Here is a 24,576-nt window from a genome sequence, read left to right as displayed (position 1 = left end):
TCGAGTAAGAAGTCAAGAAGTTCTGTAAGTACTATAGAGATGTCTCCATTAATCTTGCGTATTAAATATGTGATATTGTCATAACAACAGGTTTCGTTAGTGTCTCAGTGTGTTATGTTAGTTCTGATGTACAGGGCAGACGCTTTCAGTTCCCCCTCCTTTGTGATTTGTGTTTACAGAGAGTTGAAAACAGTTCTTGTTCATAAACAGACTGTTATGGGCATGGATGTAGATGTGAATTTAGGCGTGTCTTTGCCTTGATACCCAGTAAACTGATAACGCAAAATAAATAGGCTATTTTTGGCGTATTATTCGCCCAAAAGAGTATAACTCGGTACGTATCGGTACGTGAAACATTTCTATAGACTATTTGAAGTATAAGAGATAGGTGTTGACTATAGACTTGATTAACGGCGATATAATATTCGATTTATTTACAAAATGATCATATACATTTTTTCTGGTAAACTTACGAAATTTGGTTGTCAAATTCTAATGCATGTGTATTATAGCCGACGAAAGTATTTGCAGTGTCGTTTTTTGCTGGCCAATTTTTATAGCAATTTACAATTTACCGCTTCCAAACTGTTAAAGGAATTAGAAATAAAACTGTCTTGCAGTTCTCCTTGTGTTTTGAGCAGCAATTAAGAAAAACCAGAAAACGGGGGAGGGGGGGGGGGGGGGGTTGCATTCGTCAGTGTCATGTCTTGGTTATTGTCTAGGCTATTAAATACAACAGACAAGAAAGTAGGCCCCAGTGACCATACTGAACCAATTAAACATAATCGTCGGATTATATAGGACACAGTAGATAAAGCTGAAGCTATGTGTAGGCAAAATTACACTTTTGGATACTCTGAACACTGTGAAATAATTTCCCCCTCATATTTCGTTTAATTCAATTTCACATTTAATTTTTAATAAAGGCACTCGGTCATCTTTTTCTTTTTTGTTGCACTTGAATTGTCATTTCAATCTTTTCGCGCACTCCGAAAAAGAGCTGTTAGAAAACATTGAATTTATAGTTGCATTAGATTCTCCATCCGTATCAAATCCTGTATTTTAGAGAGGAAGAAGGATCACGAACTGAAGTTGAATAATGGTCAGGATGGACCGTTTTAAACATTAAATTTGGTCAAGTTGTTCTTGGGTCGTTGTGTTCACGTCGAATCATATGCACAGATCGTATCCGCAGAACGTCCACCCTTGGGGGAAAAAAAAAGCTCACACAAATCTGGATGCTTAACATTAATTAGCTAGTGTATTTCACTGCCATGTCCACCACGAGAGCTGCGTACTGTTTGAGTAAAAAAAAAAGTGGGTTCCGAAAATGTTCTTTATGACCTAAATACCTCTAGAACATTAACCTTTGTCACAGCCTGAAGAGGAACGGTCACATCATCCCTCGAAATTCTTTCCATTTTTTTAAGTTCTGAACTTTACTTGCACATCAGTATTCTAATTTGGGAAACGATGCATGCCGGGTACAAGATTGTAAATAGGCCTATAATCCAATAGCACAGAATTTAACACATATAGTCAGCACCCAATATGTATTTATTGATTTACTGATTTGCTTTTTTTGTCTATAAATATCACTAGTCAGGAAAATGAACAATGAACTGCTACACTCATCTCACCGTGGAGTATACTGCACATTGAATAATGGGATTGACTCAGTAAACTGATGATCCGTGTTCCTCTTCATCAGGTTCCTCTATCCACCTAACGCAATAATTAATCAAACAGAAGCGAAACACATCAGTTCCTGAAACTTTTTATTCTGATTTTATAAAATGCAAGGCAGTAATTCTATGAATACATTTTCACTGCGCACACTAGTTACTAATCAAAACCCACCTGTGCCCTCTTCTAATACTGTCCTCAATATCCGTGCTAGCTGAGGAGGAAAAGAGACTGAAGAGGCATCAAAAGTGATTTATCCAGTGGTGCACATTACTTATCTATCAATTATTGCTGGCATCTACGGTTACATATTCTTATAACTGACGCAGCACTATTTAATGGCATATTTGGCATAGAATTTACGGCTTATGGCTTCAAGGTTATGTGATCTAGCCGCATCGCAAAAATGTTTACACGGGATGGCCATAGTTCCTGTCACAACGTGGGAAGCAATGTGGGTTCAGCCAGTGCTCCAGGTTGGTTTCACGTGCCCTCTGCTCCAGTCGTTGCATATGGAGCATGTGCTCCTGGATAGCAAGAGGTGTAGATAAAGAGAGAAAGAAAGGGAAATGGTGATGCATTGGATGTATACCAGAGGATTTCGATTAGACTTGAGGACATCACATCTAAAATCAGCACCTGAAACCCATGTGTCACACACATCTGCCGATTCTGAAATGCATTTCTGTTCTTATTGTGAATGTTAATACCTAAGTTATACAACAACCAAACGAATATACGTTGTAACTGAAACAAATAGGTGGGACTGCAAAACTTAAAGAGAAGAATCTTTTTTAAATAAAAAAAGGAAAAAAAAATCTTTGATATGGTTAAAGTTCGTACTCTCATGGGCTCATCGTGGTATCCAGCCTTCAGCGGATGGTCTTGTCTTTTACTGCGGAGAAGTTGCTTGGCAAAACTTTCTTTAATAACAGGAGATGCATCTAATGAGAGAGAAACACACAATTCATTTAATTATACTATTCTGAAATAATCCTTACTCATAAACAAATTCTCTGTCTTTGTCTTGTTTTTGACGAACTGGATGGTTGGGTTCAACTAATCAGTTGATTTAGTTTAACTGTCTTAAGCTTAATAAATGATTAATTTTTTTATTTTGTCGTATATTTGTATGATATAAAGTTACTACTGACTTCTTTAAAATATTTGACTTCTCAAAATCTTAAGCGCAATCAGGAAGCCTGCATTTTAGTTATTCTTGGTCGTTTCGTAAGAAACTTGATCAAGTCTCCTCTCAGACCCTTAGATCTTATTTGCATGTTTAAAATACTGATGCAAAATGTTTTACCTTGTATATAATATGTGAATTTTCATCTCATTACCGTGCCATATACGTAGCCATGTGCTAGCTCCTATTTGCACTTGTCTGATTAAGGACATTGTTCTTTTCACATAGCACTTCAATTGCTTGTCAATGTAAATGTCGTGTTTGTCATGATAAATTCATTTACCACTTCAGGCCGCACCTTTGATCTGTTTTAAATGCCTTTTACCACAGCAATAAGTATCATCAAACTCCGTGATTTGCGTGTGCCCCCCCCCCCCCCCCCCCCGGCCGCACCTTCTCTCTCTCTCTCTCTCTCTCTCGCTCTCTCTCCGTATCTCTCTCTCTCATTCTCTCATCTTTCGCCTTTCGTATTCCTCTCTCACCCCTTCCTCCTCTCTCAGAGTGTCTAGGCTTAGAGTGCGAGCGCTGTTTTTCGTTGGAGCAACAAAGTATCCATTCATCTCTCCCCTCTCCCCTATCCCCAGGGAGCCAGCCTCAGTCAGCATGTGACCCGGAGGGCCAACCTGTGAGGGGGTATGAAAATGAACCCAGTTCTGTCAACACGCAGCAACAGCAAACACCAACGTGGCAAGGAGACACACAGTAGAGTATTTTGTAACCCGTGCGCACACACTTGCATACAATTCTGTCTTCAAATATTTAGCGATTCACAATATGTCATATCATTTCTGATCGCACAGCACCTCATTGACATTGTATATCCCCGTATTAGCTCGTATACGGTCCTGGATTAAGATTTTTTCGTACTTAATTTAGATGGCACATTTTCCCAATGGATTACCTATTTCGCAGGTTGCTTCTGGCTGCACTGTATTAACAGTTTAATAAAATGAAACAACAGATGCAATGATTGTGGAAATCGGAGACCTTAATACAGTTCGTTGTTAGGAGTACGACTGTTGCACACATTTTGACCCACGTTTTATATTTGCGTTTCCTCTGAATATTCGTTTACAACGAAATGCATGCTATAAATGTCACAAAGTACCTTATTAAATGGTGCAATCTCATATATTATAGACATTGTTATGTAAAGCCCATAGGCCGCTGTACAAAACTGTATGGCTACTGTGAAAAGCGTAGTTTCTAAAACCATGGATATATCCTACTTCCCTAACAGAAATAAATAAACATGTGAACAACCTGCAACAAAGAAAACATCGGAGATCATATGCAACAAAATATTAATCGCGGTCATTAAAAAAATAATTGCAACGTCAAATTCAACATTTTCCTACCTGCGCAAAAGCTCAGTAAGAGCAAGCAAAAAAAACCCGCAACAAACTTCGTTTTCATTTTGTCGCCCTTCTGCTAGCAAGTGAAAACTGAGGTACTGTTCAGGGTCACATATGTGGGTAGCCTATATACGCTACTTCTACGTCACTCCGAAGATGTTAGAACATGTGTTTAAAATCGATCATGTGGGTCCTTACTTGTGTTATTCACATATGCTCGACAAGTCGATTTAATTACTACGTCTCAGATATGTGTTTCTGTTTATCAGTTGGTTGTGTGATGAAAGTCCAGATATTCAGTAAGTAAGACCACAGGATGTTTGGCATCACATCTGGATGCAGCTGCAATGCTCAGACTAAATAATTTTACTTCAAAGAATTTTCCACTAGAGGTCGCGACAAACTTATTTTGTAATCCTAGCATGTGTGTTCACTTAGCTGTTGAAATTGGTCTTATTTGAAACAGTTTTGTTTCTGGATCATAAACATACAAAACTGCATTGCATTGTTAAGCATCCGTTTACGTTTTTTTTTATTGAATTACCAAGACAAGACAGCTCCGGCAAACATATCCATATTTGCCGAAACCTTGCTTAATTCAGGTAATGATTTTACAGTCCTGACAAGTGTAATATTCTGTGATACTGATATTACGGTCTGTCTCTCTGTCTCTCTCTCTCTCTCTCTCTCACACACACACACACACACACACGCACACACACTTCCTCTGCTTGTTATGTAATTGTGCCATGCAACATATTTCGCCCTTTTGATGACTATTATTTTGAAATAGCAACCAAGTTGTAGCCATTTTGAAACGGTTTGCTGTTGCTGTCTTCACGTTACAAGAGAAAGATGCTCCTCTTGAGTAAGAAACGAAACAGTGTTCCTGGTTGTTGTGTGTGTGGTTTGGCGCTATCATTTTAAAACGCGTTAAAATTATTACGTTGATGCTATAGTGAACCGCCTGTGTGATGTATACGCAAGAAGGACATTAGTGTATATGCCTGTCTATATCTTCATAGTGCAAAGATGCTTAGTAACTAGACCGCGGGTAGGAGGTTCTTTTTACCGAAAAGGTGTTCGTGCGCGGACATAACATGTAGTGAGCCAGCTTATCTTTGAAGTGTACTGGATCTCAAACCAATAGAATGACTCTAAAATGCTATGGAAGCGCATTGTACATTAATGTGTGTTATAACTAGTCATATGATTTTTCACATGTCAAAAGTGCGTGGGTGACTTCAGTGCTGAGCTAGTTAGCTGTTAGCTAACTAGTGTGTAATTCAGTAGTGGCGCAAAATTGTATGGGTCTCAAGACCGTTATCTTGGCTAACACTTATCGATTGTGCTTCGTGTATTCAATGTTATAACTCGTTTGTTCACGGATTACTTCACACGTTGTCAGAACCAGGAGACACTGCTTTGAGATTTATGGATACTGAGATCGGGAGAAACTCGGACCAGTTGAGTTCAAATGAGTCTCTGGAAGAATGGACCCTGCTTGGTTGGACCGCTTTTGCGGTGCTGGTTCCGGTGCTTATCACGTTATGGTGCAGTTTCCAGAGGTCGAAGCGGAAGATGCTCATGAGAGACATTCTTCGCAAGAGCAAGCACGGCTGGCATTACACTGATCTCTTCAACAAACCCACCTATTGCTGTATGTGCGCCCAACCTATTCTCCAGGGCGCCTTTTGCGACTGCTGCGGACTATGCGCCGACGAGCAATGCATAAGACGGGCAGACCGCACTCTTCCGTGCAAGGAAATTATGGATCCGACCCACGCAGATGGAAGTTTCCGTCACCGCTGGGTTCGGGGTAATGTACCACTGGCAAGTTATTGCGCAGTCTGTAAGCAGCAGTGCGGGACACAACCAAAGCTCTGTGACTACAGGTAACTGCCAACACATTACCTACCGATTCTGAAAGTGTTATATATGCTTACTGCTGCACGCTTTTTCTGTTCTGTGGAAGCAAAAATGACTAGCCACAGTTTGTGTCAAACTAAAGCAGTTCGCCGTAGCCAACTATTTTAAGAGATCAAGAGTGTGCATCCGAAGCTGTTAATCTCCTTAGTGGAAAGGAAATGCTTTATTTGATTAATGCGCATTAACCAAGATCAAGGATGCATCGCGTGTAAAATGTGGTTAGGTGACCCTTTCCCGGCCTAACGTAAGCCGTTTTGCCATTGACAGAATATCACGGAGTTGTAAGAGTTTGTGCTTCATAGCGAACACACTGCATCACAGCACCATTGGCTCCTTTCTCTCAGCCTCTGCCTCCTCCCAATCACTACAGTCTTACAGCTGAGGCACATCAGGACTTCTAGCTAGAAAATAAGTTCATGAGATCCACTGACCAGTGTTTTTAAGTTGTTTCTTTATTATTATTATAATTATTATTATTGTTTATTTTTTTGTGATGGTGTTACCATGATTAACCAGCATCATTGTAAACTGAAACATGAATCTCATTCCCTCTGAATGCGTGTATCCACAGATGTGTTTGGTGTCAGAGGACGGTCCATGATGACTGCAAACCTAGCCTGGATGATGGGGATGGTTGTGATCTTGGGGAGTTCCGATGTCTTATCATCCCACCCCACTACCTCTACAACGTCAACAAACTGCGTCGCCGGCACCCAGATGAATACTGCAAGGCAAGGCTGCTTTCTGACACCGCATCAGAGTATATTTTTATCCCTTTTCTGCTGTATTAATAATGACCATGTCAATAGTTTTTTTTTTCATCTTTCTATTCAAATCTTCACATAATAGGCTCAATTTCCTGTACAGATGAATGAATGTACCAAAATAAAAGGACAAGCATCCAAGCCTCTGTTATCAGTTTTACACAAGAGAATGGTATGTGTAATCTAACCAGCTCTGGCTGTCTCTGTATTTGTGTCCTGTGATGTTTGCCGGGTTTATAGCTGGCTGCAGCCTATGGAGGCGGATGGACGCCGGTGCTGGTGCTGGCGAACACCCGCAGCGGGAACAACATGGGCGAAGCCCTGCTGGGAGAGTTCCGCACCCTCCTTAACCCTGTTCAGGTCTGAACCTCTTTCTGAGTACCAAACCGATATCATTTTGTGCACAAAATCCTATTATTTTGCATGCCGTCAGATATTAAAGGGGTGTGGCGTGGTGTTGCTGGAACTACTAAATTTTAAAGGAGGTACTAAATCAAAAGTCATTTGGAAATTATCAGTAAAAATCTTCCTAGATATTACTATTTTTAATAATAGGAAAATGCATCATAAACCGATATAGTGGAGGCATATCTATTGTTGGAGCAATTCCCATGTTAATAACCTTATTGTGACAATGTACTGCTATGAATACGGATTGTTAGGTCAGTAAGTTATGACTTGCCCTGACGGATAATCATTTGGCTTTGGGGTACTTAATGTTGAATACATGTATGACAGTACTTGGTAATCTTTGCCCTGTGTGCATCCTCAATACTGAATGGTTTGTCACTACACATAGAGAAACTGAGACAATCAGGGAGGCTTCTTACTTGGAGAATGGGCCATCTCTGGGGATATGACAGTTTCTTTTATAATCTTATGTAAAATCTATGCACGTGTGTGTGTGTGTGTGTGTGTGTGGCAGGTGTTTGATCTGTCTGAACTGGCTCCATCCAAAGCCCTGCAGTTATGCACTTTGCTCCCACCGGGCTGTGTCCGTGTGCTGGTGTGTGGTGGAGATGGCACTGTTGGTTGGGTTCTGGACGCCATAGACAATATGAGGCTCAAGGTAAGTGCTGTCCACGTAACACGTTGTCATAGTAACCTAAAGTAATCCAGGACCTATGAATTTTTGCCGGATTAACCTCTCTTTTATTCTATTTTGAGATGAAAGAGGTGGATTCACAGAAGTTTATGCGTGTGTTCGTGCGTGCATTCATCTCTATATCTGCATCCACCTGTCTGTCAATCCAGGGTCAGGACCAGTTTATACCTAGGGTGACTATACTTCCCCTCGGCACAGGAAATGACCTGTCTAACTCCCTGGGCTGGGGAGCAGGTTACGCTGGAGAAATTCCTGTAGAACAGGTTCTGAGGAACATTTTGGATGCTGAGGTGGTGAAGATGGACAGGTATGGTCTATTTTGATAGTACTTTTGAAACATACTTGGTTCAGCTGACGTAAAACATTAGCTCTTTGTTCTAAAATAAAGTCGGTCATTCAGAAGAGAAAACAAGAAACCCAGAAATCTGCCCTCGCTGGCCTGTTTGGTTTAAGAACACCTATATTCACAGGAAGTAAAGTACTGAATTACATGGTCACTCCTTTGTGTGTGTGTGTGTGTGTTTTGTTTCCCCACTCATCATTCAGGTGGAAAGTTCAGATCACCTCAAAAGGCCACTACTTTAGGAAGCCTAAGGTCAGTACAGCATTATGGATCATGTTTGAACCCTGAGGGCTTTTTAGATTGAACTGTCATGCAGATGTTTCAGTCAGTTCAATGGAAATTAATAACGGGTGATAAAACGACCAAATGTCAACTTGGGCTGACTCTTCTCCAATGATTAGAATCACCTGTGCTCGTTTTGGGACCAAGGTTAAAGGTTAAAGTTCTCCGCGGTGTACTTCCAGGTGCTGTCTATGAATAATTATTTCTCAGTGGGTCCGGACGCTTTGATGGCGCTGAATTTCCATGCTCATCGAGAGAAAACCCCGACCTTCTTTTCCAGCCGCATCATCAACAAGGTAACTTTGCATTGGCAGCAAATCGCAGTTTTGCATCGCACACAAACTCTGTGGTAACACCCATTAGCAAAATGTGGGGTCAACATTTGCACTTTCAAACTCTCAACGTTGATGAATAGTCCCGTGCGAAACTACGCCTGCCGGCAACTGATGTCCCCGTCTGCACCGTCATCGCGGTGATCACGATGTGTTTTTTTTTTTTTTTTCTTTGTCACAGGCTGTGTATTTCCTCTATGGAACCAAAGATTGCTTGGTGCAAGAATGCAAAGATCTGGATAAGAGGATTGAGGTAATGCTGTGTACTTGCTCAGTCACCAAAGCATGCTAGCTTTTATTACAGTTACCCTCAGAATGTGCTTAAAGGAAATGTTGACCCTTTTTGGCCGACAGTTCTACTATAGCCTTTACCTCTGTGTATGTCTGTTATTTAAACATTTGGGCTTTTATTTTTTGTAGTTTTATCTAAAATGTGAATTTTCTCTAATGACTCTTAGAAGATGCAAATCTGCTCTAGTTTACTGTGCAAACACTGAAGGCCATGTGACCAGTGAAAAAACAACCGATTTTTTTTTTTTTTTTTAAATTGCAAAAAAATCAGACTTATTTTTGTTCTGTGTGGTGTGTGATCTTGGTCGTTCATTCTCATGCAGAGTCGTAGGAGGTAGCATCCCCCTATTTTACAGATAGAATATAAATCTGAATTCGCTTGATAAACCTTAAAATTCACACATTTAAGTATAAAATGGATTTCAAAATGTAAACAACCAAAAACATTGCTCGGATGTAACCGTTATAATGGACCTGGATGTGAAAAGCGTTCTCTTAAAGTAGAGGTATACAATGGCCCAGTGATCATGAGTGATGTCAAGTTAGTTCCATTCAGTGACCGGGATCCCTCTCGTATGGGTAGCATCAGACTTGGACGTGAGCTGTCGGGCGTCTTTCAGTGCGTCTGTGTTCTCTCTGTGCAGCTGGAGCTGGACGGAGAGAGGGTCGCCTTACCCAGTCTGGAGGGCATCATCGTCTGTAACATCGGCTACTGGGGAGGAGGGTGTCGGCTGTGGGAGGGGATGGGAGACGAGCCCTGCCCACCGACACGGTGAGGATCTCAAAAGCACATGGCGTTTGCCCAGAGAGCTTTAATTAAAGTCAACGAATGACAGGCTTTAATCGTGGCCGTTTACTTGTGTGAAGAGATAAGTGGAGACAGCGTGGCGAGCTGTTACTCCTAACAGACAGTCATCTATTAATGTCATTGAGAAACGGTAAGGGGGAGGCAGAATGACCGGAAATAACTCTCTCAAGTGTACCGGCCGTGTTGCCCCAGATGAAAGTATCTGTTAAATTCTCATTCTGTTTGTGAAGGCAAAATGATACACTCCATTTGATTTTGATTTGAATGGAAAATTGTATTCAAATTAGATAAAGATCAGGTGTTCCTTTCCAGTAAAAACCCAATCACTCCCCCCCCTCCGCACTTTGATTTCAGGGATTCAGAGTTCAGGGGTCAGCCGATCTGGTTTGGTCTGGTCTTGTGACGTTTGCAGCCACTGTGAAATGTTTTTAGAAGAGTAACTCCTAGGTTTTATTGTTCATCTCTCAACGCCTGTTACAGCGACGTAAAGGCTGCTCTCTGTCGTTTTTCTCCGCAGGTTGGATGACGGGCTGCTGGAGGTGGTTGGTGTGTTTGGCTCTTTTCACTGCGCTCAGATCCAGGTCAAGCTCGCCAATCCTGTCCGACTGGGCCAGGCACATACTGTCAGGGTGAGATTTGTGTGTGTGTGTGTCTGCTCTTTCTTAAATGTTCACGGGGGATATCCAAACTCCATTTGTCGTTGTTCTGCCTTTTATCTCTTGGATAAGTAGATGAACCAAACCACAGCTGAAGAGAACAGGATTTATTTATTTATTTATTTATTTTACATTAATGGAGGAAAAAAAAGTCAGGCAATACAGTCAACAAACACTAGGTCATATTTCTCAGAGTACTTTTTATGATGTCATTAAATTTATACCTTTTGTGATATTAATGCAAATGACTGCCTCTCAAAGGACAGAGCATTCCTCTGTCACGGTTGTTAGTGATGTCATCTGAAGTACTTTTTCATGCGCTTAGATACGCACGCCATCTTACGTAATAACTCTTAGAGAACAGCAGTTACATGATCTGGCCTAATTTGACGGAGGGAGTATTTTCCAAACCGTACGTCTAGCACAGAGTTCTCTTAAAAAAAAAGACTCTCTTAAAAACCGGATAATCACATGGTGGCCTCCATTAAAAAAAAACAACAGGGCGGCAAGGATACTGGAAGCTAGCCTTTAAAGTCTTGGAAGCAACAACTTAAGATCTTGTTGAAAGAGTGCATGTTTTCTTGTTAATAAAAGAGAGAGGGAGGGAGAGTATGAAATGAAGGTGGAGCGTGAGAGAGTGTGTGTATTACTCTGTTGTGTGAGGAGCATTAACCAAAGTAGTGTAAACATGTCATTTCGCTTGTCGGTTTATTTTTAATAAGACTGTGCCCATTCACTAAAACCACAATATCACAGACATCAAAGGTCTCGTTTACTGTTCTTGAGCTTGACTGTGATCACGAGGCTGCAGTAGTCATGAATAACGAGGTTATAATGAGCGAGGTTTGCTCAGGTATTAAGTAGGATATTAAGGATTTCTGAACTTATTTGCTGTACCACTGCCTTGCCAGAAGAGGGCAGCGTTGCGTTTTGCGACAGTCAGTCTCTATGGTAACAGACCTAATGTATCTTTGTATATGCCGTGTTTACTTTTTGGTGCAGCTGGTGCTGAAGAGTTCCCGGATGCCCATGCAGGTCGACGGGGAGCCCTGGGCCCAGGGCCCCTGTACCGTCACCATTACCCATAAGACCCAGGCTCTCATGCTCTACCACAGCGCCGAGCACACGGACGATGACGACGAGGAGTCCAGCGGCTCCGAGGCGGAGGGCGCGTCGGCCGTCCGAGCCCGGCCGCGGGACGGGGTGCCAGGCCATCAGTGAGCTCCTCAAACCCCCTACCGATGGGACTCCCGTCTCTAATCCCTTTCCTTTCTCCTCCTCCTCCTGTTCTGCCTTCATACTTCACTCTGCCCCCCTGTTACAGCACCTGAAGCTTTCAGCCCCCACCCCCCATGCCCTCCTCTGAATATTTTACCATCTGGTATGTGCATTTCCATAATGTAGTTTTTGGTTTTTGACCTATTTGATTTTACGGGGTTAAGAGTGAATACTAGAAGAACTACAAATCCTAGTTTGTAACTGAATCTGTGAGTGTTTGGTCTTTAGTAGGAAAGGGGCAGATCTACTTTAGGAACCCAGACACATTTTGAATCCTGTGTATCTGTGAGCGGAGCCCAGGCCAATGGGATGGGAGACCAGGGGAGACTGATGGTCGTAGCGGATGCTAAAATGAATGTTTGCCGTGATTTCGAGTGCCACCGTTTGACTGTAAGACTTATATTTCAAGAGTGCAAATGTGCAGTGAACTGAATGAAGTTCTAAGTATTGATGCGGTATTGATTTAGAATTGCCACATGACTGAAATAACCTTGTACGTGTGCTATATAACGCTTATAGCAGTAGACGCTGAGGATGCCACCTATCATTTACACTGCTGAAATAGACCCTGAGCATTCATAGAGATGTGCCATTGTCTTAGAGAGCCCCTCTCTTCATTTACTTTTTCAGCTGATGAGCTGGTCTTAAGTGATAAATAGAGTGAATTTTGGATCACTGGATAATAGCCATAGATATTCTCTCTCTCTCTCTCTCTCTCTCTCTCTGTCTCTCTTACTCTCTCTTACTCTCTCTCTCATTCTCATTTTGAGTCTTCTTTTGCTTCAGATCATGACACACTGCCATTGGAATTTTACACTCCGTGAAATGTTTGTAATTTTACTCATGTAGATTTACACTGGAGATTTGTGTTTACTTCAAATAGTTTTGATTTGTGTGTATAAAACATTCACATATCCTAAAACATTCCTAATGAAATGTACCTACATATACCCAAAACAAGCCAATTATCGAGACGAAACGCAACTGATTGAATCAATATTATTATACAGTTTTATGCAGGTGGCAGTCACAAACTTTTCCTTTTTTTTAAACCAAGGCCTGGAATTAGTCATTATGATATGCCGGAAAATGGTATATTCAATCATATTTAAGACTGAATTTGTGTATTTGGATGGTTGGGGTTGGCTGCTTCCTTATATAAACTCTAATAAGTGGACTACAGTCTAATTCCACATTGCTGTCAGCACCAGTCGAAAAGTCAAAGTCAAATTGCATTCAAATCTCGCCATGGAATGGAACCTGTTAACCATTTACTGGAGTTCAAAGGTTATGAATTGGATCTCTTCGTAAGCATATAGCGGACGGAGGGCCCGGACGAATGGTTTTTCTCACGCCAAACCCACGTCTCAGAACCGTCTTACTAAACCCCCCCCCCCCCCCCCCCCCCCCCCCCATCGGAAGATCACGTCAGAGCAGTGGCTTTATGAAAGAGGATGTTGCGTTACCCCCACCCCCCCCCCCCCTGCTTTGTTTTGTTTACTGAACCCCCACTGTTGTGGTGGTGCACTCTTCTCGTGTCTGTGTGTTTACGTATTTCATTCCTCTCTGTAGGAAACGCACTGTTTAGCACTTACTCTGTCGTCTGCAGGAGACGAGAGTTTACGGCCACCGTTTGTTGCAGCCATGTTTGATGAGGTGTCAAGTGTGGGTATAGGAATTTGAATGTAATTACGTATTCATTTTAAACCGTGTTATTGGAAAAATTCATCAGTCTGTTTTTTTTTTTTTGTTCGTTTGTTTGGTTGGGTTTTTTTGTTTGTTCTGTCATATATCTTCTGCAGTGTTGCACATGTGAGGTGTGAATTTTATGTCATTGTTTTCTGAGTATTTTGAGAATATGTTTATTACATTTACTTTCTAAATAACAGGACGACTCTATTTTAAAAAAGACAAAATACTGTTGTGTTATTTATACATTTCTATATCAATATTGCTCAAAGACAATTATGATAGTTCATAGAAACCCAACTGGGGAATGCCAGTGAACCGCGGTAGCATTTGCAGGATTTTTCTGCATCGGGAGTGAAATTTTCATCTATATTCAGGAATAATTATGTTAATGTAACTGAACATCGTACAGTGACTGGCTTTAAATCAGTTAAGGTCTTGGGGACGTGAGTGTTAAGGCAAAAGAATCAGTAGATTCATATTAAGCTTTTAAAAGAGGGTGTATTTTCCCCTGATCGATGTGTGTTCTATTAGCAGTGTCTTGCACATTGCTGTTGTCTATCTTATCCTTTAACACTGTCAGAGTACTGTGAATGTAACTGGTTACCACATGTGTTGCATTAAGGAGACAGTTGGATCCTCTAAATGTTATGGGTCAAATGTTTGTTGTTTACAATATTGGAAGAATGCTTTAATTGTTACCAAAACATTTTGTCTGAAGTCAGTGACGACCCCATGCATTCTTCCTCATTTCAGTTATTTCCATTTATTGGCTTTTCAGACATAAAGCATCATACACTGAACCACAAAACAATCAATTGCCCATTGAAAGATAACGGGGGCCCATTAGAAATCAACGAAACATTTTCTTCCAGATGTGAGCCATCAATAAAAAAGAAAATAATTTTGGCTGAAGAAACATTTGTTTCACCATTACACAGGTTCGTTATAATCCTTAGTGTAAACCAAAAACAAAATAAAGCTACTGGACAGAAAATCATTTCCTTACTTCATTAAAGCTTGCCATTTGAATGTTTAATATGTTGGATATAATATGAAGACCAGAGAGAAACGGGTATGTTAAAATCAGAGCTCTTGAAATTCTCATCCTGTTGCCATTACCTAGCTGAACTGAATGTAAACTTATGCGAAATTTGGAAAAAGCCCATAATAAATATTTTCATTTATTTGGTGTTGTTGGTTTTTTTCGTTTTTGCTTTTTAATTAATTTAATGAATTAATGTTATAGATGTGTAATGTTGAGCTTTCGATAGCAGCAGCCAGCAGTTTCAAATAGAGCGTCACTACACTACAAACAAAACACACAGGTCCACATGCAGCTAGATTTGTGGAAAACTCTGATTAGACATTTCCACCAAGAGGCAGTAACACTTTCTTCATACACATTTGCTTATCAGTTTACACTGCAAGATGAATTATATCTTTGCTTTGTAATAATGGCACCAAGTTCAGTTATGTATCACCTCATTAAAGTCATACACGGAGATAGTGCCACATATGGAAACAGAACACACAAGCAGCTTTGAACTACAAGCAATCAAACTTGCAAAACAGTCACATACACCATAAAGTCCAAACTGAGGCTTACGCAGTGGACAGAACATAATACTCTTTTTATCATTTGCCTTCCCACCTCAGATTAAATTCTATTCAGTTATTAGGACCAAATCCAACTATCGTTAGTCAACTAACACGTGAATGGTAGTCAGGTCCTTCTCTGTTTGGCAGAAAAACCAGCCTGTTTTCTGTCCCTCCCCAAACCTTATCTTGCTCTTATGTGGTCAGCCTTGTGAATGCTAACTCATTTTCAGCTGCGTTGCCAGGAATGTTTAAAAGTTACATAAGTACGCTCATGTGATACTACGACCCCAAAAAAACTGAGTAGCAGTGAACAGTGTGAGCAGTGAAAATAATCATACACCCAATAGATACTCATAAAACAAAGAAGCACTCGATTTTTCCTTACCGCTGGGCTTTAAAAAGTTTCAACTTTTTAAACTCCAGCTTTTACCCGTTAACCTGAAATCGTATCGCTGGGTGAGCGTACCAGTGCCTCACAGCAATGACTGTCCTAAATGGAAGTATCAGCCGAATCTTGGTGCAAGGCAGAAACTGGTACAGGTATTGACTTTGGCGCTGGCTTATGCAAACTTGATGAGTCAATAAAGCGCTCATCATGGCCAAAGGTCAACCAACACAATAAATGTGCCTACCAATTAGAAACAGTAGGCATCATAAATGCATGAGATTCACAGATGTATTTCATCAGTGTTGTGTGACGTTCTCATGAGAGTTAATACCAGTATGGTATACCCTATGACTTAAACTCTATAGAATTGTTTCCCAATTCTTCTACAGGTCCAAAGCTCTGCGTATATTAGCTCTACCTTCTCTAACACAACTTATGCAAGCTAATCAAGGTCCTGATATTTAGCTTAAATGTTGAATGAGTCATTTTGAGTAGGTAGACATCTAAAACATGCAGCGCTGGAAACCATCGTGGGGCAAGATTAGGAAACGACAAAACTGGTCGATGGTCAGCATTGATCTTGGTGTTACTGAAGTACGTTAAAAGCATTATCAGATACATCAGGGAAACCTCAGAGACCACAAGAAATCCAAAACCAACACAAATCGTATTCCTCGATATACCGATTATTTCTGGTTCCTACATACAAAGAACCATCCATATTTTGACTGGCGCAAATCAGCCATTGATTAGAGAGACGAGAGATTACAACAGAGTAAAGATGTTTGAAATCAAAGGAAAAATGCAGTGGTAAGTGATCACACAGGTCAGGCTCTCTTAACTGGTGAGCTTACACATGGCGATGGAAGAACCACTGGAGAAGATCCAGAAGGCTGGATACACCGGCTCCGTGAAGGGGAAGACAAAGGTGTGGAAGGGATACGCGCGATCTGCCACGGTGTAGAGGGTGGCGGAGCCTCCGTCGCAGTCGAGCAGCACCCCGACGCGTTTCGGGTTGGGGTTGGTCAGCACCGTCTCACTGTTGGCGTGCCAGGCCGACAGCTTGACGTTAAACCACTCCACGCACCAGGACTGGGCGTTTCGCCCCAGCCTACTGGAGGGGCCTTTTCGGTCGATGCTCCCGTAGGCTATGCCCAGGCCGCAGAAGTTGTTGCTGCTCATCTTGACTTCCCAGTAATGACGACCTCGCGAGAAGCCCTTGGAGCACAGAACCTGGGAGCAGACCGAAAAACGAGCAGGGTTGTCTGAGTACGGGGACGGCTCCTCCGACACCGAGGCTTTGGTGAAGTTTTCAGAGAGAGCGATGCGTTTGTGCGCCGTCTTTTCGTCGAACATAAGGATGGTGCCGTCTGTAACGCGAACGCACGGTTTAAATGAAACGTTAACGCTGAATAAGACTTCAAATGGATGAAGAGAATCAGTGCAACGAATACAAAGCTTCACAGAGGCTCACCGTAGGCCCCGTGCTGCTTTTGTGCACTACAACAAAAAACTGACATGTTGCTGACCTTTCCCCTCACAGACAACACAGATACAGTGAGTGGTTACTGGTAAAGAAATTAGAACCATCATCTTAAATGAGAAACATGCAATAACCTGACATTTGAAAAATTGGTGCCTTGGTGCTCTGTCATAAAATTTGATAAAACACTGGAAATGGGTGCCTCAACAGTTCATTTTCTTCTTCATTTGCAATGACCATATATCATAGGTATGGAAGCAGTTAAATTCATGGTACAAACACCCTGAATAAAACAAACTGCCACTTAAAAACAATAATTACAATAACACGATACTTAATAATTTCATTTCTGGCATTAGTGTAGCTTTTTTATGTTCATTTCTCTCTGTAATGTCACTTACACTGGAGAAGGTCACTTCTTTTCACTGAAGGACTCATGGTTTGAACAACTGGTTGCATTAACGGTTGCAACACTGGTCCGGCTTGGAAGTAACTGGCTTGAAAGTTATCGTGTCCTGGAAAAGAAGCTGAGAGATTGGTAATGATTTCAATATGGATAATCTAAGAGACCACTGGGAAACTGAAGATGTTTACACTATTTTTTAAAGTATTTCATGAAGAGCTTTTTCAGAAACAGCATAATGGAAATCATATGCAAGACACTGGTCCAAGACACAAGAGTCAAGTCACATAGTCTACAGCCTTGGGTCTTCAGTCAAATCCCCAATAATGCAAAAAACATGGGGGGAAAAAAACCCCCACCACCACACTTCACTTTTACCGTGTTTACATGGTCAGTTCCAAGTCCTGAACTGAGAGTTTCAGGTATTCAAGTCTAATTAGTAATTATGAGTAAAGTTACAGTATTTCTAAAAAAAAAAAAAAGTTTTTGCCCTCGTTTATTAGAACTTACCAACTATAAACCAAGAATAGAAATAGTGATGTATACCAAATGTTTGCCTGTATGTCTGGATGCATTAGTTCCATTATGTCTATCTTGCTGGCTAACCAGGGGGCTTAAGTAAGAAGTATGCCTATAGACGTCTGCTAGTTATAAAGTAGTACGTTTTGAAGCTTAGCAAAAAGCTAGTGACAGACTGTTGAAACATGCACTTAATCATTTTTGTTGCTTAGCTGATAAGCTACCAGAAGCAATGGTGTGTAGTCCTACATCATATACATGACCTTGCTCAGTCTGCAGCAGTATGCACCAAGCCAGAGCCGAGTGAATGTGCGCTCCATTTCAGTGACCTGACACTGCGTCATAACTACTGTTATTTTCTTTGATTATTTCAAATATTCAGGTTTTTTTTGGTATCACATGGGATATGCTTTGCCTGCCTTCCATTGGAATAAATCAAGTTCTGTTAAACCATATCTATTAAGTCATAATGTTGCACAAGGCAACGCTGGTAAGTTAAATGTCACCTCACCATTCATAGAGATAAAGTCAAAGTGAGGTCACAAATGTTTTAATATTTACCACGACAAGTTTAAAGTCCTGCAAAGTGTGACTGGCACTGGGCTGAGTCTAGGTCGTAGGTTTCGGGTCCGCATCCCTGCCACCACCGAATGTGCAGCGTTTGCTTTGCGGTATAGTAACATTTTATATTGAGACCATTGCCATTTACATTCAGTTTAACCATTTGACACACATTACCTGTCCCTCCAAATGCTTTATAAAGGTTATCAGTACTCTTGGAGAATGGTGAGGCTGGCCCTCGATTGGGCGGAGGCTGTTTTTTGGGATGCTCTGCGGAGAAACCGAAACAAAACGTCGGTTAGACGTAGTCCCATTGCAGTTCGCGAAGTTCTGTTCTTAAGAACGGCAAAGAAAGACCTTGGCCTCATACTGGCACGTAATACAACCAGGGATTGTGCTTTGTTCAAATCTGCATTGTATGACACCCAAAAGAGCGTTCTTCTGTCTGTCTCATCAACAGACACACAGATCACATTGTCCATCATACACAGCAATGATGGGAGTTTACCCGTAACTGTAGAGACCACACCTTGAGTTTCTGCTGACTCAGTGTACAGGGATGACTGTGGCACCGAAACCGTCATTATGTTCTGATCACGATGTAATGAGTAATCAGTGACTGATTTGAAGTGAGAGGATTTTAAAACGCCCATTTCTTACTGTCAGATTTGTGGTCTTTACGTTCTCTGCGTTCTTTTTGTTCTTTTGGTCCTTTATGTTCTTTCTGTTCCTTTTGTTCTTTGTTGTCGGGTTTCTTGTCTGAAAATGAGATGGAAAGACACATCATCATCACAAGTCAGAGAAGCTGATTCACAAAGAAAACGTGTTGAATAAAATATGCAATGAATGCAAAACGGCAATAAAAGAGATTTTCCCGAAAGCATGTTGCACGCGTGGTAATTATCAGACACATACTTCCTGGGAGCGTTCAGATCATTTTGCAAAACAACCAAAAACATAAATTGTTTATGTGACGGATTATTAATTTATCTGTCTCCTTCAATTTCAAAATAGAAAAGGACAAAATGAGTTTTACTGAAGATGTGAAGTGTGTGTGTGTGTGTGTGTGTGTGTGTGTGTGTGTGTTTTCCCCCTCCAACTCATAACCTACTTGGTTGGGACTTCTTTTTGGCACCAAGTCCTCCACTTTTCAGACCAGCTCCAGGACTAGGATCTCTAAGTCTGGCACTGGGTGTGTCTGTGTACAGGAGCAAGTACAGACCAATACACAAATCAGTCACAACAATATACGTCATGCCTCCAACAGGACAATACAGTTCATCTTGGGCCTATGTAAGGTATGACATTACATCAGAAACAATGATTTCACACCTTCAGAAATGAATCTCTTGTATGTTTCTAAAGTATATCGCCTATTGTAATCGTGTACAGTGCGGCGTTTGTCTCGTGACAAAGCGAGGACACGCAGAGATCGTCCAAGCTTTCACTAGTGTGATTTCTGCCCGTTTCCACTAATTTGAAAAACATTATTAATGAAGTTTCCAGTTTCCTCCAACACTACTAATGAAGCACATGCATGTAATGTATTCCACCAAACTTTTAGGGGTGCATAATACCCTAGAATCCCTGAGCATCGAAGTGTATATAGAGAAATTTCCAGATAGGTTTGCTCTCCATCACATGTTTAGGATCATGTAAATACACTAAATAGAACTAAGTACACATAAATTATAATTCTACAGTGATGGGATATTCCAATGCGCCACATCATAAGATATAAAGAAGTTTTCCAATCAGAAATCGATATTCACCTGTTTCATCATAGCAGAGAATGTTTATCAGTTTAATAAAAATCAAAAGAACAGATGTATTGTTCAATAATAAACAGCCATAGAAACGTGGACCATTGCCACACCTGTAAACGTAACCATTGCTTCATTCATCCTGTTTCCTAGCCACAATAATTTTAATCAAACCTAAAAATGATCATTCATTTTAATGTAAGGAAAAAAAAACTTTCAAAGTGTCAAAAGCCACAATGGGAAAACAACAAAAAAAATGACCTGTTTCAAATGGGTTGGGCAGGGTAGGACTGACAGGCTGTCCCAAAATGCCTAAAGAAAAAAGATAGATCTATAATTACAATTCATTTTTTAGGACCAATCAGGACCAACCAGAATGTTTTGTTTTTGGCAAGGAAATCAATGATAAACAACCCATCGGTCCAACCATTGGAATAAATTTGATGTTGGGAGATCACTCCTCCTATTCTTCATTTATTGTTATCACATTTCTCATTCTGCTTAAATTCTTAAAAAATACCCAAAAATCAAAGCTGTAGCCATGTAATGACTACAGATGACGCAGTCATTTTTGCGTGTGCACATTCCGAAATCACTCAAAGCTGCTTAAAAGGATAATACTTACAGATTCAGGTATGAAAAGATGCACTAACACACCTGGTTTGAGAAGTGAGATCCGGTTCTCCACTTGCTCTGTCAGTATTTTACCGACCAGCTCCTTCATAGCAGCTATGGAAGAGTGATAGCCTATGACAGTCTTGGAGTCGAGATTGATTCGAGGGGAATAGGGTTCAAACTTCACCTCTGAAGGCAGATCCACTGAAGCCTAGATCAAAGAACAAAACATTAACGTGGGCTCTGTCTGCCGAGATTAATTCATTGCGATATCGCTCTTATCTGAATCCATTCATGCATGTCACGAGACGTTCTTTTTGTCTATTCTTTCCATTCCCGTCTTTAAATTACCTGTAAGAAGGACAGAGACTGTGACTGGCCCAGGGTGTTGCTGATGCTGTCTTTGGCTCTGAGCATCTTCTGCACGTTCTGGTCAAATTTCTTCATAAGGATGGCCAGTTTGCTCTGACCTGTCTCCAGCTCCCTGTCCACTGCCATAAGGGCTTCCTGCTCATCTTTGTCAATCAAATCTCTCAGCTGCTTGTACTCGGCCTGCAGGGCCCTCTTACGATTGGCTGCGGAGTCCTGGTGATGACAGAGAAGATATCCATGACAGTATGAGAAGATCTCCATGCCACCGACGCCTTGATTTGTTTAGCAAGGTAAACTTCAGTCAGAGGTGGACACTTCAATCGAAGGCTCTCTTCAATAACCCAGACATAGTTTTTCTCTGGAATTTGACTGTCTCCTTTTTTTCCCACAAATTATGAACTTAACAGGTGTAAAATTAGAGTAAACCATTTACCCAGACATTCAGCATCACAACAGGCTTTGCTAACACTGCTCAGAAAGCACACACATAATGATCAAAGATGAAGATTAAAGTGTGATAGTGAATCACCACAGTTACTCCACACATCCTGCTATATCTACTCTTCCTCTTCTCGCACAGAGACACACTGAAAGGCTTGCCGGAGATTTAACCCTGAGTTTACTCAATGTCACTCTTTACAGGGTGAGGATGGATTTCTCCCTGGTTCTTTTCTATTCTGCTCTGCCCCTGTGTTCTGATTGTGATTTGTGCTATTAGAAGATCTATTTAAAGGCCCCTGACATGGCGGAGATTCATCACTGTCTTTACATTTCACTCAAACCTGAAATGTCTTCAACTATGATAAAACATATCAAATTTGGTATGCGTGGATGTGAACATGGAGATACTAGAGCTTTTGTTATTGTATGGTTTCATAGGTAGGTATCCTCAAAATGAAATATAATAAGGCACTCAAAACTGCATTGTAGTTTAGACAATGCTAAATCTTTGGGCAGTTACCTTTAACAGACACACTAATGAAAAGTTGGCTAGGTGTGACTCCTTTCCAAGAATGGAATAATATGTTCACCGGTCAAGTTCCTCTACATCTCTTCAGCTAAATAAACAAATCTTTATCAGAAACCTCTCATGTGATTACAGACCCATTTTTTAAATATGCATGCACATTCAAACACACACGCGCGTATACACACACACACACACACACTTTTATGACCTGTAATCTGCTTACCTTCAATTTGGACTGCTGTTCTCTCATCTGTGTAATGACTGTCTGATTCTTGTCAATCTTTCCATCAAGCATAGTTAACTTCTCCTGAAATTCATTCTAACACACCACAAAGAGCACGATTCATCAATACATCCATCACATGAACCACACCTAAGTTTACAATCATATACTCATAATGACTAGTTAAACAAATGACAGTTTGTAGCTGACATTGCCAATTTGAGTTGTGGTGGCACTATTTGCACTGTACTATGTTATAAGTGCCCAAATTACCATGAACTGCAACTTTGACCTGGTGTTTCAAAAATTTAGACTGAAAATTATTCAAGACTAAGAAAAGGTATAAAAGCCTTTTTCCCCCCCCACAATTCTATGTCTGGCTGTTTTTTGACATTTCACAGACAAAAGAAAGATGCATTACAATGAACACAAACAAATGAGCAGATATCAACCTCTTTCTTCGTCCGCTGCTCGTCCAAAGTACAGAACGAGCATCCCTTATGGATTTGTAGACAGCTGCTGCATATGCAGCGCTCATGGTCAGCGCAGTAAAGCTCCATGAGCTTGCAATGCTCAGAACAAATACGATGCGATAGGTCAGATAACGGGTCGTTGAGAAGGTGGGCTCGAAACACAGGATTCTCTTGGTGCGGCTTGATGTGTTCCTCACAGTAAGAGGCCATGCAAGTGAGGCAGGTTTTGACGGCTTTCACTTCCAAGCAAGCGTCGCACATCACCGCCGGTGGCTCGTCCTTCTTAATTTGTATATCCTCTGCAATTTCACCGCCTGATCTCATTCTGAATGCTTCCACAACTGTGGCGAGGACGGTATTCTTTTTCAGCTCAGGTTTGGTATTAAAGTGTGTCCTGCACTGTGGACAGACGTAGCTGGTTTTCCATGTTTCGTCGAGGCAATTCTGACAGAAATTGTGACCACATGGTAAAGTCACTGGACTGTCGAAGGGACACAGGCAGATGCTGCAGGTTAGTTCCTCCTCGAGACCCAGGAGAGACAGCTGATCCTGTATATCCGCAGCCATTCTCTTCGGTTACGCGCAGTCACAATCGCTGCAAAAACGAAACTTACTGAGAAACGAAACCAACATTTACTAGGCTAAGACGACGTTCATTGTAAAACAACTTTTCACTCTGATCGCATGCATATCAACCTAACAATATACTAAAATATTACAGTTTGAACTGTTTGTCAAGTGTAGTCATAGTTAGACAACTGCAATCGCAAAAAAAAGAAATATACATATATATAAAGCCAATCTCGCGAATTAAGCTTCCGCAAAATACGATTTAGGGTTTTGCCAACGACCATAAGAATTACATAGTGAAAGAGTCTCTACAAAAGAATTTAAATGAGTCTTTCTCCCCAAACCACTGCATTTTATACATTCAATAATAGCGCAAATAATTCAAATAACTCACTTTAATTTGTTATCCTCCAATTCGAATGCCAGATAATCATTAAAAAAAGTAGATAGGAAGATGCAGTTAAGTGAAGACAGTGTAGTCTCTGGTGTGTCCACGGGTAATAGCTAACTTTCAGATGACGATGACCGCAGTTGTACCTGTTCCTACTTTGCGAAGAATGCACCGAGACTGATGTTTGATGACAGCTCGTTTCACAATGAACAATATAATCTGGACGTTCAAGTCTAGAGTGTGAGTGTGCAAGTTGTTTGCCCACTAGTAACGCGCATGCCCAAAACCAGGACAATGTCGCTCCAAAGAAAACCTTTACGGTCCGCACCCCAACAACGAAACTGTTAAAAGCACAAATGCATCAGGGCAACTTGCTAGGTCCTATTCATGTGAGTGTTTTGGAAATACGGAAACAACAAAGGAAACAAATATTGTAATTTCGGAATTTTACTGGCAGTTTACCGGACTCAGGAACATACAGATAAACATGTCAGTTTACTTTTTAGAGGATAATAGGGTGCTTTACGGTCTAACCA

General features: G+C 41.0%; 3 protein-coding genes across 4 annotated transcripts; 1 reads left to right on the top strand and 2 right to left on the bottom strand.

The window, feature by feature from the left end:
* Nucleotides 1–2,096: 2,096 nt before the first annotated feature.
* c8h17orf67 (chromosome 8 C17orf67 homolog) lies at nucleotides 2,097–4,291 on the bottom strand. Its single transcript, XM_030783378.1, has 3 exons — nucleotides 4,234–4,291; nucleotides 2,530–2,630; nucleotides 2,097–2,213 (listed from the first exon to the last, which is right to left on the bottom strand). The coding sequence occupies exons 1-3, from the start codon at nucleotides 4,289–4,291 to the stop codon at nucleotides 2,097–2,099; spliced, it is 276 nt and encodes a 91-aa protein (XP_030639238.1).
* A 1,373-nt stretch (nucleotides 4,292–5,664) lies between these two features.
* dgke (diacylglycerol kinase, epsilon) lies at nucleotides 5,665–11,961 on the top strand. Its single transcript, XM_030782837.1, has 11 exons — nucleotides 5,665–6,125; nucleotides 6,731–6,890; nucleotides 7,164–7,283; nucleotides 7,849–7,992; nucleotides 8,178–8,335; nucleotides 8,575–8,623; nucleotides 8,836–8,949; nucleotides 9,167–9,238; nucleotides 9,921–10,048; nucleotides 10,602–10,713; nucleotides 11,743–11,961. The coding sequence occupies exons 1-11, from the start codon at nucleotides 5,665–5,667 to the stop codon at nucleotides 11,959–11,961; spliced, it is 1,737 nt and encodes a 578-aa protein (XP_030638697.1).
* A 2,489-nt stretch (nucleotides 11,962–14,450) lies between these two features.
* Nucleotides 14,451–24,271, bottom strand: trim25 (tripartite motif containing 25). 2 transcript variants are annotated; one of them, XM_030782427.1, is made up of 11 exons: nucleotides 24,044–24,271; nucleotides 23,059–23,674; nucleotides 22,607–22,702; nucleotides 21,393–21,626; nucleotides 21,084–21,252; nucleotides 20,688–20,738; nucleotides 19,775–19,861; nucleotides 19,324–19,422; nucleotides 18,841–18,933; nucleotides 17,582–17,707; nucleotides 14,451–17,067 (listed from the first exon to the last, which is right to left on the bottom strand). In XM_030782427.1, exons 2-11 carry the CDS (start codon nucleotides 23,644–23,646, stop codon nucleotides 16,535–16,537), a joined length of 2,076 nt encoding a protein of 691 aa, XP_030638287.1. In that variant the 5' UTR covers nucleotides 23,647–23,674; nucleotides 24,044–24,271; the 3' UTR covers nucleotides 14,451–16,534. The 2 variants fall into 2 exon arrangements, with proteins under 2 accessions (XP_030638287.1, XP_030638288.1); XM_030782428.1 differs by having other exon boundaries at nucleotides 17,582–17,695.
* Between the last annotated feature and the right edge of the window lie 305 nt (nucleotides 24,272–24,576).

This window comes from Chanos chanos, chromosome 8 (genome assembly GCF_902362185.1).
Source record: "Chanos chanos chromosome 8, fChaCha1.1, whole genome shotgun sequence".
NCBI classification, from domain to species: Eukaryota; Metazoa; Chordata; class Actinopteri; order Gonorynchiformes; family Chanidae; genus Chanos; species Chanos chanos.
This window is presented reverse-complemented; position numbering and strand designations above follow the sequence as displayed.

What these genes read in the sequence shown, in the direction of transcription:
- dgke (XM_030782837.1), top strand. Translation starts at nt 5,665, where the DNA reads ATGGATACTGAGATCGGGAGAAACTCGGACCAGTTGAGTTCAAATGAG. An exon ending in GAGGTGGTGAAGATGGACAG is followed by an intron (nt 8,336 to 8,574) that starts GTATGGTCTATT and finishes CTCATCATTCAG; the next exon opens with GTGGAAAGTTCAGATCACCT. An exon ending in ATCTGGATAAGAGGATTGAG is followed by an intron (nt 9,239 to 9,920) that starts GTAATGCTGTGT and finishes CTCTCTGTGCAG; the next exon opens with CTGGAGCTGGACGGAGAGAG.
- c8h17orf67 (XM_030783378.1), bottom strand. Translation starts at nt 4,291, where the DNA reads ATGAAAACGAAGTTTGTTGCGGGTTTTTTTTGCTTGCTCTTACTGAGC. An exon ending in CTTACTGAGCTTTTGCGCAG is followed by an intron (nt 2,631 to 4,233) that starts GTAGGAAAATGT and finishes CTCTCTCATTAG; the next exon opens with ATGCATCTCCTGTTATTAAA. An exon ending in ACCACGATGAGCCCATGAGA is followed by an intron (nt 2,214 to 2,529) that starts GTACGAACTTTA and finishes CTTGCTATCCAG; the next exon opens with GAGCACATGCTCCATATGCA.
- trim25 (XM_030782427.1), bottom strand. Translation starts at nt 23,646, where the DNA reads ATGGCTGCGGATATACAGGATCAGCTGTCTCTCCTGGGTCTCGAGGAG. An exon ending in AGTCTCTGTCCTTCTTACAG is followed by an intron (nt 21,253 to 21,392) that starts GTAATTTAAAGA and finishes TCTTTGATCTAG; the next exon opens with GCTTCAGTGGATCTGCCTTC. An exon ending in AAGAAGTGACCTTCTCCAGT is followed by an intron (nt 17,068 to 17,581) that starts GTAAGTGACATT and finishes TTCGCGTTACAG; the next exon opens with ACGGCACCATCCTTATGTTC.